We start from the raw sequence: 15,877 nt of genomic DNA, 5'->3' as shown, positions 1-15,877 counted from the left end.
ACGGTGATTCTCAGAAACCATTGTGATGTCTGCGTTGCTCTTAATGCCACATTTGTGTCGTCTCCCTTCTTCTTGCTCAACAACAAATAAAATCTTAAATCTGGGACTGTGAAGCAACATATTTCCTGAATTCTGTGGGATTTGTCACAGACGTGGTGAAGCATGCTGCACAGGTTAAAGTGTGAGGAGACGACGTTAGAGGAAAGAGAAGCATATGCAGACAGTTTTGTAGATTTGGCAGCCAGTTTTTCTGTGATTTCTCTCCTCAGATACTCCTATCTGATGGTGATGTCATTAAATAAACGATGAATGGCTGTAAGTCCAAGACATGTATTTGCTGCACTGCATTGGAGTGCAGTTCTGCAGCCTTAATTAGATTCCCTTTGGAGTATCCCTCTGGCCTCAGGGCTGTGCACGCTGTAATCCCACCAAGCTGTGCTCAAGCAAAAAGTCTCGAGATTAAACAGACAAGTCAACATGTGGAGTGTCTCTGGAACAAGTGCTTCACGTCTCTTCAGATACAGCTCAGGAAATCAAGCCTGCCTAACATGCTGTCTCTCTCTGACTCTCCTTGTTTCTTCTTGTCCAGTGGTGAGTCGAGTACTCGAGGTAACAGACCTGCCAGAGGGGATTTCACGGCCAGAGGCTGAAAAGCTCTTCAACCAGCTGTCGCTGTGCGGTGCCAAGATCCAGTGGCTGAAGGAGCCCCAGGGAGGCCGAGGAGGACCGGGAGGCTGTGGCCCCTGTCCTGGTGCGGGGCCTTCTGGTCCAGGAGCCGTTGCTGGGCCCGGGGCCAGCATGGGAGCCGGAGGAGTGAAGGGCGATGGCAGCGACCCAGCTCACCTCTACACAGTAGTGGCAGTGTTTCCCAGCACCATGGCTGCCCAGAGTGCTTCCTTCAAACTTAACAACAGCGGGGCCAGCCTCTTCAAACTGAGGGCCGCCAAAAAGAACTATGACCTGCGTGTGCTGGAGAGAGCCAGTTCTCAGTGAAAGGAAAAGAGAGGGGAGGAAAGAAAGAAAGTAAAAGAGACAGTCAGACAGACAGAGAGACTCGGTGGAACGGTGGAAAAGGAAGGAGGACTGAGGGGGACTGCTCTTAGTGTACAACAAAAAACTGAGATAAATGATGTGTCAAATGTATAAAAGGGAAGAAGGTGTGAATCATGAGGTGGCTGGTGTTTGGTTGCAAATATGATTTTGTTTGTTTTTACTCATTGTTTTTGATTTGTATTTATATAGCAGAAGAGCACACAAGACACGTGAGCATGTGTTTCACTGTTGCCGTGGAATGTGTGCCGCCATTATACAGAAAACACGCGCAACTCCACACTCACACACACAGTCAGACAGACACGCAAGCGCAGGCAACAGGGTTACGTAGCACACAACAAAAACACACTGGACAGTCGACCTCAGTCAAACCTCTTCCTCCTCCTCCTCCTCCTCCTCTCCCCTCCACTCTCCGACCCTTCTTCCTTTTTTCTGCCGGCGCTTTCTCTCCTGCAGCTCTCCGTCACCCAGTCGTCTCTCAATCTCACATATTTATAAATTTTCATACGCACAGTTGCGCACTCTCTCTGCTTTTCCCCCTGCCGCTCCCCGCCTCGTTTTCTTGCCACGTCTCATACCGCCTCCTCTCTTCCTCTGCTCCTCTGTCCCTCTCATGTACTCTGTCACTGCTCTCTCCTCTCTCTTGCTTTCTGTTTGCCTTACTGCTGTTGTGGGTTTCTGTATTGCGCTGTTTTTTTCTCAAAAAGTTTTCTCTCTCTCTCTCTCTCTCTCTCTCTCTCTCTCTCTCTCTCTCTCTCTCTCTCTCTCTCTCTCTCTCTTTCTTTCGTTTTTTGGGGTTCAATATATTTATATAAGTGATGTAAGGAATAAAAGAAATCTATATATTCAGTGATTTTTCTTTCTTTCCCCTGAGTGACAAAGTTTAGGCCTTCCTTTCTCCTTTACTCCTCCCCCTCTTCATCCCTGCTCCTCTTGCCCTCATTCGTTCTCCTCCTTACTGCCCTCTACCTCACTTCTTCTGTCCTCTCCTCTCTCCCACAACTGCCCCACATTCCCCCCGGCCTCCGCCCCGACGTCCCCCCCCCGTTGTGTTTGCGTTTTTTCGTTGACAGCTGTGCAGAACGTATCAGAAGAAGTAGTTAAAGTGCACAATGATTGCATATGTCTACTGTAAATTTTATTTAATCTGTTATTTTTTGTTTGTTTTTAAAAATATAAAAGTCAAGAAAAAATCTATCAAAACATGTTTCGTGTCATGTGGTTTATTGTTTGAGTTTACTGACGCCGACTCTGAAGTGTGCGTGCACGTACAGGTGGCAGAAAAACGTCAGGAAGCGTCTCGGTGAGGTGAAACCCACCAGCTGCAGAGCTCCTCGGTGCTGGTTTAATAAGTCTTTAAAACATCTCAGTGAAAAAATGACTTTTGCACACTTGTGCTGTAGATTTTACTCTAAAAGCATAAAACGACCTTTTTCTGCCATCAGTCTGCACTCAATAACCCATAATGACAAAGTGAAAACATGTTTTTAGAGTTTTTTTTACACGGATATTACAAATCCAAAGCTGAAACTTCATGTTTGAAGCATTCAGACTCAGGAATCTGCACCTCTTAGGAGTCCCTTTGGCAGTGTGTACAACTTTTAATCCTCTTGGGTGACTCCACACGTGTCGCACAACTCCATTTGTGACATTCCACCTGTAAGATCTAATTCATCAGATTAGATTATTTATCTTTTTAAATGACTGGTGTATGTTTGACAGTGTATTTTATGATGACATGGCCTTTTCCGTACAATGACCATCAGGGCAAACTTTAAATTATAGATCTCTAAGACGAATAACTGTGTAACCCTTGTGTTGTCCTACGGGTCAAAATTGACCCGGTTTAAAGTTTGAAAATGTGGGAAAAAAATATATTTTTACAGTGAAACGTCTGATTTCCACATTTTCAATATTTTTGGGGTGTGGAAAAAAAGAAATATTAAAAATTTTCTTAAATAGGTTTTACTGATACATTTGTAATTGCTTTAGATATTTTTAGGATTTAAAAAAAAATTATATACAATCCAGGCCAAACGTGGGGAAGCCGGATCAAATTTATGCAAAAAGAAAAGTTTGAGGCGCTGCGGCACACAGTTTAAGCCTCAGTGACGGCCAAACAGCAGCTCTATCGGTCACGTGACTTTCCCAAAGTGCGCGCACCGATTCGCTGGATTTTGGTTGATTTTTTTGTGAATGTTCTTAAACATTTTTAATATTTTTTTTTCCCACCAAAAGGTGAAAATGTGGACATGAGAAGTTTCACTGTAATTTTTTTTTTCCTCCACATTTTCAAACTTTAAAACAGGTCAATTTTGACCTGCAGAACGACACAAGGGTTAAATGATTCAGACTCACTGACATAACTTTATACTGTTTTCCTGTTAAGACGTTCTGTCTTCTGGGTTTCTTTTCCACCTCTGAATCCAGCTCAGCCCTTAATATTCTAACTGCGGGGTTAATTCAGTAAAATCTCAACCAAGTCAACTGACAAAGTCCACAAATAGTTTGTCGGTGTGATACTTTTGTAACGCTGAGCGGGGAGCCGGTAGAAGAACACGCTAGTTTCTTTAGCGCTCTACTGGGGGAGCTTCTCAGCATCTGAAGTGCTCAGCTGTCCCAAACAGTCACATGGATGCACATACAAACCCAGGGCTGGGCCGGGTTGGCCTGCTGGCATTACTCATCCCAATCTCCCACCTGTTGGAGCCTCATGTGGAAAGTTGGGCATGTTAAGGACCGAACGACGGGGCCGATAGAAAAAGCTCCGAAGAGTCTCTTGAAGTTTGTGCAGGTATCTACTCTGACAGCAGGGAGGGTGTGAGAACCACGTCATTGTGGAAAAGGAGTGGAATCCAAGTTTGACGGTCAGTTGACTATTTATTTTTCTACACAAACATGCTTTTGGATTTATGATCTAGCCTCATTTTAATCACTTTAAACCCCTTCCTAATGCTAGCAAGCACTTGATAATTGTGGATTGCCGATTTCTTATTCAAGTCCTGAACATGGAGTCGATCATGTAGAGGAACCTGAGAAGGGGAAACCCTCTGAAGCCTCTGTAGACACGCTGGCCATATATCTAGTACCAGGTTACAAGTGAGTCCTGTTTTAACTTTGCTGAGATCAAGTTTCCTTCCCAGATCAGACCTCCAGAGGATCTAGAAGATAACTCCAGTTGGTTCCCTGATAACTCACATGTTGAATATTTCAATGTTAAAACAAAAACAGTGACTGGAACTCAAATGAGAGGAATTGCTTTAATATTACACCCACAGAGGACATCCCACAGCTCCTCACTTTACCTATAGCAGTGAGGCTTGTGTTTTTTCCATCTACAGTGCCATCTACTGGCCCAAACTCTCAGGAAACCTCAACCACCTGACCATGGCTCATTATGACTCGTAAGTTTTAATGCACTTCTGGACAGGTTTCCTGACTCACTTGAGTTTCCTCATGTGTTTGATGCTAAAACTACGGTGAGATAAAGTTTTCTCCTGTGTGGGAAATTAGTTCTTTTATGTCTCAGTATCAAAAATAATCTAGAGTACTAGTAATGAATATTAAAAGGCAATCCAATTGCTACAAAAACGAAGAGAACCCAACTGAAGTCATCTTTTCAAACTGTGCTCCAGAAGACGTAAAACCCTGCATGTGAGGCAGGCGACTGTTTGTGTTCCACAGTCAAACATTTGCCTCTCAGTGTGACATTTGCTACCTGTTGCTGACAGGCTGGATGACAAGGACTCTGTGGATATTCATGACAACCCAGCGCTCCCTGAAAACGTGGTGAAAGAGGACAACACGGTGAGACGTCTAATAGCAGAGTGACACGCACATGAAAGGGCTGTTTGCAAAGCAGACACCAGGGAAACTGATTTATTAACGTGTTAAAGTGTTTGAATTCTCTTTCAAAGTAAGAATTGAAATAAATAAGAAAAATAAAATAAGATATCACAAGTATAAGACGTAAACTGTATAATAGCCTGTATATTTAGGACTGGCTTTGTTGCATTCATTTGGGAATGTTGTTGGTCTCTGCTGAAGGCTTTTTTTGAGATGTTGAGCTCTTTTCTGTACGTCCTACCTGTGGTTTCTATGAGTCTATCTCCAGGTGAAAAGAGTCTAGAACAGCAACTACCTCCTAAACTGAATTAATGAAATTTAGCTAATAAAAAAAAAGGAAAGATCTCAACATTGAAATCATTATTCATGGATCTGGCTCCTGCTGATACAGTTTGTGTGAGACCAGACGGGCTCCATATGACTCAGACCGCATATTAATAGAAGCGTTGTCATATAAATCTGTGGGTGGTTCAGGATGCTGCGACTGTTTGGGTTAAATGAAGAGACAAACAGAGGAGAGAAGAAGTGGAATCCCAAAACTGAATCATTTAGTCTTATTGTTTACAAGCTGCACATGAGCTAAACGTGTCAAACAGTTCCATAAAATGCAGCATCCGCTTAGCCTAGCTTAGCTAGACTGTATTCCCGTTGTAAGGTATACGGAAGGAATACGGTCTAGCCCTCCTCCATTGACACATTTTGACAGGTTTTCAAGCTCCGAGCAGATCAGACCGAACCAATCAGAGCACCAGAGGCGGGAGTTAACGATGCGACCGCAACAGAGCGAGGTTTCTCTCATGCGCCTTCCTCTGTTTTGCACGGGCTGAATTTGTCCTTAAAACCTCAACAAGAAGCAGCTCTTAAAGCTTTTCTTTTTAAAAAGGATGTATTTTTAATTCCGGCAGGCTGTACGATAGAATACGTAATGCTGCCCTCCACTGTTGAAAGGGAGAGCTTAGATTTTCCTCAGGACCCCTGTACGGCGAAGGAAGCTGTTAAAACTACAAAACATCATGGCGGAAAGGCAATTGTTAGGTCGCTTAGTGATTGCGTCACACATGTGTTCCGCTGATTGGCTCTCTCCAATTCAAGCTGTGCTCGGTAGTCCCGCCTCTGGGCTAGATTTGGTTCAATGGAGCAGTTCCAGACTGACTTTATGTGTATTTGTAATACACAATATAAAGGCTGTCTGGTCCCCAGGCAAGCATCCACTGTCCTCTTCTGGTCTGTAATCTTAAAGTGCTCACTTATTTCCAGGTGTATTTCATCTATGATGAGGAGGTAGAGGAAGAAAAGGAGGAGCCTCCCCCTCCAGAACCAGTCAGACCCGTCAACGACAAGCCTCACAAGTTCAAGGACCACTACTGCAAGAAGCCCAAGTTTTGTGACGTCTGTGCACGCATGATTGTTTGTAGGTGTCTGCCTTTGTTTGGCTGACATTAGCGGCCTGTGAAAGTTTGTTCTCCTCACGTGATTTCAGCTTCATTTTGCCTTTTCTCTCCAGTGAACAACAAGTTTGCATTGAGATGTAAGAACTGCAAAACCAGCATCCACCACCAGTGCCAGTCCGACGTGGAGTTCCAGAGGTGTTTTGGCAAAATTGTAAGATGCAGAGCGCTTTAAGGAATGAGCTGCAGAGGTTTTTCTTTCTTCTGATGTTTGGTTTACGTGCTCTTCTCCTGTCCTCCTCATCGTCTGCTGCTTTAGCCTCCAGGCTTCAGAAGAGCCTACAGTTCTCCTCTCTACAGCAGTCAGCAGAATGCTACAGTCTCACAGCTGCTGCCCTTTTGTGAGTCCCGCTTACGCACATCGCTGTTACTGCTGCTCTTTCTCTTTTTCTTGCACTAATTCTTGTATTCGCTGCTGCAAATTTCCCTGCTGCGAGATCAATAAAAGTTTAATCTATCTATCATCCATCCATCCATATAAGCAAATGCAAGTTAAATCATGTCCCTTAGCTCAAATATTTAGTAAGAGTTACAGTTTGTCTCACTTTTATGTCGTTTTGTTTCTCGCTTTTGTCATCTTGTGTCTCGTTTTTCTCATATTTTCTCTTGTTTTTGTTGTTTTTTGTCTAGCTTTTGTCGTCTGTCTCATGTTTTTGTTTTGTGTTTCCTTTTTGTCTCGCTTGTGTTTTTTCGTCTTAGTTTTGTCATTTTGTGTTTTGCTTTATTCATTCTTTTGTGTAGCATTTTTGTCTTGCGTTTTTTTTGTCTCACTTGCGTCGTTAACCACGCCTGACCAACGTCAGTGGGGTTATTGCATTCGGTGCGGTATCTGGCTGGGTAAGTATGTATGTGTGTACGTATGTATGTATGTGGCTATGTCCGGTCCAATATCTCTGCAACCACTGAAGTCAGGATGATCAAACTTGGCACTGAAGATCGGTCTAAGGTCCCCTGCTCAGTTGTGGAGTTACAGGTCAGCAGATCAAGTAGGGAGGGAGATACGTACATGATCAAAATTGATACATATTGCATCAGTTGTAAAGGGAGGACAGGGTTTTCGCCAGCAGAGGGCGTGGTTCTGCCCTCTACTGAGGGCTCATCTAGTTTGTCTATTTTTTGGTTGTTGTGTTTCTTCCTTTTGTCAATTTTTTTTGTCTTATTTTTGTCACTTTGTAACTTTTTTGACTGCTTTTTTGTCTCTGTTTCGTTTCTCGCTTTTGTCGTTTTGTCTCGTTTTTGTAGCATTTTGTCTTGTTTTTGCTGCCAGAAATGTGATCACAGAAGTGTCCTTTTCATTACTAGTAGATCAGGTATTGGGTTCTTTAGAATGATGAAAAGCTTGGCTCTCTAGTCTCAATAAAGACTGGTTCACAGAATTAAATATAACCAGTCGAGATTGTTGGTTTACCAGTCAGTCTGTCAGTGTGGTAATAGGTCATTTGTTCGAATGATGTTATCTCTTGTAATGACAGCAGGTACGTTTTCACTCATTTCTGTGGTTTTTGTGTTTAATGAATGCTGATGTCTGATTGGCAGCACAGTCAAACCGCACCGACCCCGTGTTTGAGACGCTGCGAGTCGGTGTGATTATGGCCAACAAGGAGCGCAAGAAAGGCTCAGAGGACAAGAAGAGCGTGAGTAATAAGACGTCCGACTCACGCAGCACAAAGTAAAATCACTGGTGTTAAACCTACCGAGAATTTATTTTTTTCTACAAACATGCAAAGAAAGTTCTGCAAAGTTCTAGTAATGTTTTCAGCTGGATCTCTTCTTTTAGTTCCCCAAAATGTTGTTCTGAACCCTCCTCTTGTCTTCATTTATGGGCACCAAAAAATATTGTTTCCAAAACTTAAGGAAAAAAAAATTTCCCAGTTTTCTGAAAATTTGCAAAACCTTCAGGAAAAAAATTCCAATAATTCCTTAAAAGTTTCTGATAGAAATTTTATTTAACAAAAATAAATAAATAAAGAAATCCCCCAAGTTTGGCAAGAAAATTCTTGTAAATATTTTTAAAAATTGAGTAAAAGTCTTCCAAAAAAAATCCTAAAAATATCTAGAAATACCAGCAAACCTTCTAAGATTAAAAAAAAAATCTAACAAAATCCAGCGAAATTTGATGGATTTTGGTTGATTTTTTGTGAATGTTCTTTCAGAAACTTTTTCTATTTCCACCAAAAAATATTCAAAATTTTCCTGAAAATGTGGACATCAGAAGTTTCATTGTGAAAATAAATTTTTTCATCACATTTTCAAACTGTGAAACGGGTCAAATTTGACCCGTAGGACGACACGAGGGCTAAAGGCCGGATAAAGATCTTACCTTTTTTTAACCTCTGGCGGTTCCCCACTTACCTTTGTACCATTTTAAACCATTCACTGGACTGAACTATTTGAATTTCAGTAAAATAAGCTAAAACTTTTGACTGGTGGTGTATATATCGCTGTTCCTTGTTCAGATGATGATGATGATGGAGGAAGATGAGTCCCAGCCCAAGCAGCAGGATGAAGGAGGTGAGAACAAAGCTGTTAGCAGAAGCAGCCTTACTGTGTTTGCGTTCTCTGTTTTACTGTTTATTAAATACAGTCAAAACATTCAGTATAGTAAAGGAAAAATCAGATGAATAACTGTCTGTTTTCTGTCTTGTTTTTGTTGTTTTGTGCGTCAGCAAACACAGAAGGAGACAAAAGGGGAGACAAAGCTCCTGCCGATCACAAGGTCTGAAAAATGCGGAGATGGAGAAGATGGAAAATGATCAGACAAACTATATTTATCTCAGAAGTGTCAAACATGCGGGCCGTGGGACAAAATCGTCCCTCCAGAAGGTCCAATCTAAATGTAAAACTTACAGAGAAGATATTTACTGCAGTTTGTAGATTTGTAAAACTATACATTTAAAATAATTTCTAGACCATGACAAGTTGTTCTGATCATGAAGTAAAGTACGAGATTGCTTGTTGTTCTTTTGTCATTTTGTGTCTTGTTCTTATAATATTTTGTGTGTTTTGTTGTTTTTTGTCATTTTGTGTTTGTCTCCCTTGCATTGTCTATTTTTGGTCGTTTTGTTTCTCAGTTTTGTCTTTTTTGTCGCTTTGTAACTTTTTAGTCTATTTTTTGTCTCTGCTTTGTTTTGTTTTGTGTTGTCTAATTTTTTGTCATTTTGTGTCTCCTTTTTGTAACATTTTGTCTTGTTTTTGGAGTTTTTTGTCTTGTTTTTGTCTGACTTTTGTGTGTCTCATGTTTTTATCATTTTGTATTTTGCTTTATTCGTTCTTTTGTGTAGTATTTTTGTCATTTTGTGTTTCTTTTTGTCTCACTTGAGTTGTTTGTCTATTTTTTTGGTCATTTTGTTTCTTAGTTTTGTCATTTTTTTGTCACTTTGTAACTTTTTGTCTTATTTTTTGCCTCTGTTTTTTGTTTTGTGTAATTTCTCGAAGTTTTTGTTGTTTTGTTTCTCACATTTTGCCCTTTTGTGTCTCGTTTTTGTAGCATTTTGTCTTTTTTTTTGTTATTTGTCTGACATTTGTCATTTGTCTCATGTTTTTGTCGCTTTGTTTCTCATTTTGCATTTTTTCCTCCTTTATTTAGAGGTTATTATGTTCTGACTTTACTGGTCCGGCCCTCTTGAAATCAGACTGGGCTGAATGTGGCTCCTGAACTAAAATGAATTTGACACTCCTGATCTAAACCATGACGGTAACACCAGCAGTGATGACGGTGACAAACAACATGAAGGCTCTAAAGTCAGTTTTGTGCTTTGTGTTGCTGTGTTTTCAGAGTAAAAAGCCTCAGCCTGGGAAGATCGGCGTGTTCAGTCAGTCTCACTACTACCTGGCTCTGTATCGCTTCAAGGCCATAGAAAAGGATGATTTGGACGTTCAGTAAGCGTCTCCACACCTCATCCTGTCTCCCTCGACGTTTCTCTTAATCACTTTCTTTCCTGTTCTGTTTTTTTCCTGGCTGTCTCTCGCACCACACACCAGCTTGTGTCATCATTTGATATTTAAATCCTCCAAAAATACCCCTGTCTTGTTTGTTCCCCAGTGCTGGTGATCGCATCGCGGTGATAGATGACTCCAACGAGGAGTGGTGGAGGGTGAGTCCCAGGTTTTTGTTTGTCTTTCATACCACTCACACTGACTATTTCAGTGTACACACGGCTTAGGTGATGCGTTTTATTTTTTAAAACCCTGTGTGTTCTCCAAAACGTATGAAATTTTACTGAGAGACGGCCAGATGGCTTCAGGATCAATTCATTAGATTTTTGGTCATCATCAAGGTCTGGGATTTTTGCCATGAGCTGATGATGCTTTTTGAGCCAGAACAATTATGCCAGTTTTATGTGCTGGAAAAAAAGTCCAACTGCCATAACTTGCAAGTCGGCAGCCTGAGAGCTTTGATTTTTTTTTTTTTTTTTAATATTTATGTAGTCGTTGAGTAAATGTAAAATCATGAGACAAGCTGGGGAGCAGTTCTGTTGTTTTCATTTTCTTAAACTGGTAAAAAGTCACTGTGATTCTCAGAACTGATGCATCATATTCAGGTTCTGGAGAGACAATGCAGAAACACAAAGGCTGAGTTAACTTTTATACATTCTGACTGGGATCAGGTGGGATTTCTACAGGTGAGTTTAACCCCCGTGTCGTCCTGCGGGTCAAATTGATCCGTTTAAAAGTTTAAAAATGTGGGGGAAAAAATAAATAAATATGTATATATATGTTCACAGTGAAAAGGTCCACATTTTCAACATTTTTGGGAAATTTTTGAACATTTTTTGGTGGAAAAAAAATGTTAAAAAATGTGTCTTCAAGAACATTCAGAAAAAAATCAACCAAAATCCAGCGAATTTCGCTGGATTTTGGTTGATTTTTTTCTGAATGTTCTTAAAGAGAATATTAGAACTTTTACTGACATATATGTAATTATTACTTTAGATATTTGTAGAATATTTTCCGGAAGCTTTTTAGTCATTTTTTTAAAAAATATTTACAATTTTTATTTTTTAGTTTTTTATTTCTTGCTAAATTTGGGGATTTTTATTTTAAAAATAAAACTTATAAGGAAAATTGTTAAGGAATTTTTGGAATTTTCTTCTTGAAGATTTTGCAATTTTTTTTTATACATTTGTGGAATTTTTTTGATGAATTTAAAAAAAATAAAAAATTCAGACAAGGGAACAATATTTTTTAGTGCCCATAAATGAGGACAACAGGAGGGTCAAATGAGCACCACATGCTTGAAACTAAATTATTTACCCAACGTTTTAAAAGGGTGCCAACAATTTTGTCCGGCCCATTTTTTGAGTTTTGTGTAAAATTATGTCACTTTTTTTGTTTTTTTTCTTCTGCTTTTTATGTGTTTTTCCGATGCACATCAAGGACATAAACACGTGTATACCAAAAACATTTATAACTGCAACATTTTCTGAGAGAAGCGGTGCTTTTTCTGGAAAAATCCCAGGTGTGCCAATAATTTCATCCATGACTGGAGCTTCAGTAGCTTCCCAAGAGGTAGTTTAGCTAACAATGACTTACATTAGTGTCTAAACACTCCCTGTTTTGTAGTTAAAACTGAGCAAAAAAGGTTTCCGCTGACTTTCTGAAGCTGCATTTCTTCATCCAGGTCTGAAACATTTCACTGTTTTCCATATTAGTTGGTTATTGTGGAGAGAGCTCCCCTTCATTAGTTCAGCTATCTGCTGTCAGTCTCTCAGGTTTCAAAGCCTGCCTGGGCTGTATGTCCGTGCTTAAATTGAGCCATCTAAGTAATCTAAATTAGACCCCGGAGCTGCAGTAGCTCACCGTTCAGAATTTTTTTCCGACAGGGGAAGATTGGAGGGAGAACAGGCTTCATCCCTGCCAACTACATCATCCGAGTGCGAGCGGGAGAGAACGTCTACAAGGTGACTCGCTCCTTCGTTGGCAACAGAGAGATGGGCCAAATCACTCTGAAGAAAGACCAGGTTAACACACATTTACACAGTCTCCTACACAGACACATCATTATATAACCAAACCATAACTGCCTCCACTATATTTACACCTAGCCCCGGTCTTATCTGCCCATCACACGGGAATACAGACCTGAGAAGCTGAAATATGTTTTTGTATATCTTTCTATAACTGTGGGGACAGTTGACCCTCATCGCCACAGAAGCACAAACACACTTAACATGCAGCCTAAAGCCTGACCAGTTGTATTTAACCCTCCTCTTGTCCTCATTTACGGGCACCAAAAAATATTGTTTCCTTGTCTGAAAAAAATCCAGAAGTTCAGCCAAAAAATTCACCAAATTTCTGAAAATTTGCAAAACCTTCAGGAAGAAAATTCCAATAATTCCTTAAAGGTCTACCTTAAAAGTTTTATTTTTTTAAATCCCCCAAATTTGGCAAGAAAATTCTTGTAAATGTTTTCAAAAAAATGAGTAAAAATCTTCCAAAAAATCTTGTAAAATCTTAAAAATATCTAAAGTAATTACAACCAAAATTTCAAGGTTGGTTGATTTTTTTGTGAATGTTCTTAAGAAACATTTTTAACATTTCTTTTTTTTTCCACCAAAAAATGTTCAAAGATTTCCCAAAAATGTTGGAAATGTGGACAGAAGAAGATTCACTGTGAAAATATGTATTTTTTGTCACATTTTCAAACTTTGAAACGGGTCAATTTTGACCTGTAGGACGACTCGAGGGTTAAAATCAAATCTCTACAGATGTACGTGCTTAGTTACTAGGAAGGTTAGGTAACTGAACTTGAAGTTTGCACATCTCTTTAGCACTTATTAGACACTGTTCGCGTGGATAAAGGCAAAATTAAAAAAATATATAATTCTGTGCACAAATGCTTAATCTAACCCTCATTGCCTTCCTGTTTAATGAATGTATTTATACTCTAGTGTTGACATGATGGCTGTAAATGACGGGCCTGGAAACATCACAAGCCCGTCTCACTTTGACACAAAGAATGCGTCACTGATTTACATTCACTGGCCTTCAGCCCTGTTGTTAAACACCACAACCCTCAGAAGAGGTTAACCTGAGCTCGAATTTTAAATTCTTTTGCCTCAAGTGAAGACATAAGAGCTACTCAGCACCATGTGTTGCTGTCTGTGACATGTCATTGCTACGTTACCACCGAGGAGAGGTGTTAGAATTGGAACGTTTTCTCACCTGCACATAGCGGCTCTAACAAAATCTGAAAATCAGGATATAAGACCCAAATCTTGATGCTCTGCACACTTCTCAAAATCTGTTCTAGCTTTTTCTTCACTATTTTTTGCAGATTCTGAGCATATGAGATTGTGAAATAGTTCATGAAATCACAAATTTGACCAAAAATTTACGTCTAAATACAAACACTGGGGTGACTGGGCGTTCTCTGGAGCTGCAGCCAGGCTCTGGAACAAACTGCCCCCCTGACATGTGCACCATCACTGACCTGGGTTGTTTTAAACCAAAACTCAAAACCTTCCTGTTTAAATTGGCTTTTAATACCTAGCGGAATGGTGACATTTTATTATTTTTATTTCTTTTACATGTATGTTTTATTGATGTTTATTTTATTGTCTTATTGTATATTTTACGGGCTGCACAGTGGGATAGTGGTTAGCACCGTCGCCTTGCAGCTAGAAAACCCCGGTTTGTGTCCCCGCCTTCCTGGGATCTTTCTGCATGGAGTTTGCATGTTCTCCCTGTGCATATGTGGGTTTTCTCTGGGTTCTTTGGCTTCCTTCCACAGTCCAAAAACATGCTGAGGTTAACTGATCTTTTGAAACTGTCTGTAGGTGTGAATGTGAGTGTGGTTGTTTGTCTGTTTAGGTAACGCTGTGATAGACTGGTGACCTGTCTCCTGCTTTCACCCTACGTCAGCTGGGATAGACTCCAGCCCCCTACGACCCTAATGAGGGTTAAGCAGCGTATAGATGATGGATGGATGATTTCAAGAGAGATACAGAAGCTCATGGATCACACTCAGAGTATCATATATTTACTCAGAGAGTGCAGGGATCGTACTTCACTTTGAGTTCAGATCAGTGGATTTGCTCCGCCTGACTTGGAAGGAGCAGGAGAGATAAAACATTTTAGAGCCTACACTGTTTAATTTGCTCTGCTGTTTGCTCACTTGTGACACAATTCCTCTCACAGGCCTCAGACATGTCTTACATGCACAGTTCTGTTCTCACTTGCTGCTGAGACTTGTTTTGCATTTCTAAATCTGTCACAGCACACTCTGGAATACTGAATTGCAGATTCATTTCTCACCGTTGCTTAATGCTCTCTGTCGTCGCTGATGAATCACAGAACACGGATGCAGGAACACGCTCAGGTGTGCAGGAATGCATGAAGGAAAACGTGGCCTACACCTGCAGAAGACAGTTTAGAAAAATATGCCAGTGAAAGATTGTTTGTTTTGTGTGTCATCAGATTGTGGTGAAGAAGGGCGAGGAGGTGAACGGCTACCTGAAGGTCAGTACAGGACGAAAGCTCGGCTTCTTTCCCTCCAACCTGCTGCAGGAGATTTAAAGACAAGCAGCAGGTGTTTCAGAAACATCTGGCCAGGCCCCATGTCACTTTTATCATCAGCTGTGACATTTTTTCTGATAAAACGTTTCTGAACAAGACTGTGCACAGGCTACTTTCACAAACTGATTTATAACCACACCTTAAAAAATATCTCATGTTGTCTGAGGAGATTACTGTAGAGTTAGTTTTACTACTGTTAGGTTTCCTCTCACAGATTATTCTAACTGCACGTGCTGAACTGCTTTATCACGTTCTTGTGAGTAAAATTACGTTCAGAAGAATTGTGTCACCCTGAAAACTTGACCTGGAGAACTGTAAAGGATCTTTGTGTATTTTGCTGTTTTGTACCGAGCACTTCCATTAGAAACATGATGACACCTTTTCAGTCAGATTTTTTAAAAATAAATGTAATAATATGAATATGCTGCTGTTCCAACAGTTATTTCTCGTAACAATATTTGGCATTCTCCTGTAAATTAAAAAAAAATAGTTTAAACAATAATCATACCTTGGAGTATTCCTTTTGCATTTGTTGCAAAAACAAGCCTGCAATTTGTTTTGCCATTAAAAGAAACTACATTTTTATTTCACCAAAAATCCCTGGACATGCACCTAAAATGTTGGTTTAACTGAGTATTCCATCCAAAATACGCAAAGAGATCTGAGGGGCTGGCTAAAAAGAATATTCCATCTAAAACCTCAAATATAGACCCGGAAGGGTGGTTTAGAAAAAAATCCTGCAATGTAGACCAAAAAAGTTAGTATGGAGGAATACTGCACCTGAAATGTAGACCTGAGAAGTTTAATATTTTTGTTTAAAAAATATTTAATTTCATAATTACTTATTTTCATCAGTTTTTTTAGTGGAAGTCACAAATAAAGGAGCTCTTGGTTTTTGCCAGCGTTACTGAGTCAAAAGCTGCAGTTTTAACACAGACACGTTCACACGCATCCTCAAACCTCTCAGCACTCAAACACCCACAGACAGGCGGCCGGCTGGGCCAAGGCTCAAC

At 40.3% G+C, this 15,877-nt stretch overlaps 2 protein-coding genes across 11 annotated transcripts in view; both read left to right on the top strand.

Moving 5' to 3' along the window:
* LOC110957849 (R3H domain-containing protein 2) overlaps positions 1-2,258 on the top strand; it is a 60,507-nt gene extending 58,249 nt beyond the window's left edge. For all 10 annotated transcript variants that reach the window (XM_051948189.1, XM_022204992.2, XM_022204673.2 and 7 more), the window contains one exon: positions 590-2,258. In XM_051948189.1, the coding sequence (XP_051804149.1) occupies positions 590-993 (404 nt within the window). In that variant the 3' untranslated portion in view covers positions 994-2,258. The remainder of the gene's footprint in view (positions 1-589) is intronic.
* Positions 2,259-4,773: 2,515 nt separating this feature from the next.
* On the top strand, positions 4,774-15,243 carry LOC110954993 (SH3 and cysteine-rich domain-containing protein 3; the record flags this gene model as incomplete). Its single annotated transcript, XM_051948192.1, has 11 exons — positions 4,774-4,860; positions 6,157-6,310; positions 6,404-6,501; positions 6,607-6,666; positions 7,889-7,981; positions 8,804-8,858; positions 9,014-9,063; positions 10,123-10,226; positions 10,390-10,441; positions 12,170-12,307; positions 14,766-15,243. Coding segments are annotated over 11 exons (990 nt in total), but the record flags the coding sequence as incomplete, so codon positions are not given.
* Between the last annotated feature and the right edge of the window lie 634 nt (positions 15,244-15,877).

Source organism: Acanthochromis polyacanthus, chromosome 5, assembly GCF_021347895.1.
Source record: "Acanthochromis polyacanthus isolate Apoly-LR-REF ecotype Palm Island chromosome 5, KAUST_Apoly_ChrSc, whole genome shotgun sequence".
NCBI lineage: Eukaryota > Metazoa > Chordata > Actinopteri > Pomacentridae > Acanthochromis > Acanthochromis polyacanthus.
The sequence above is the reverse complement of the archived record's forward strand: the minus strand, read 5'-3'. Positions and strand labels throughout refer to the sequence as shown.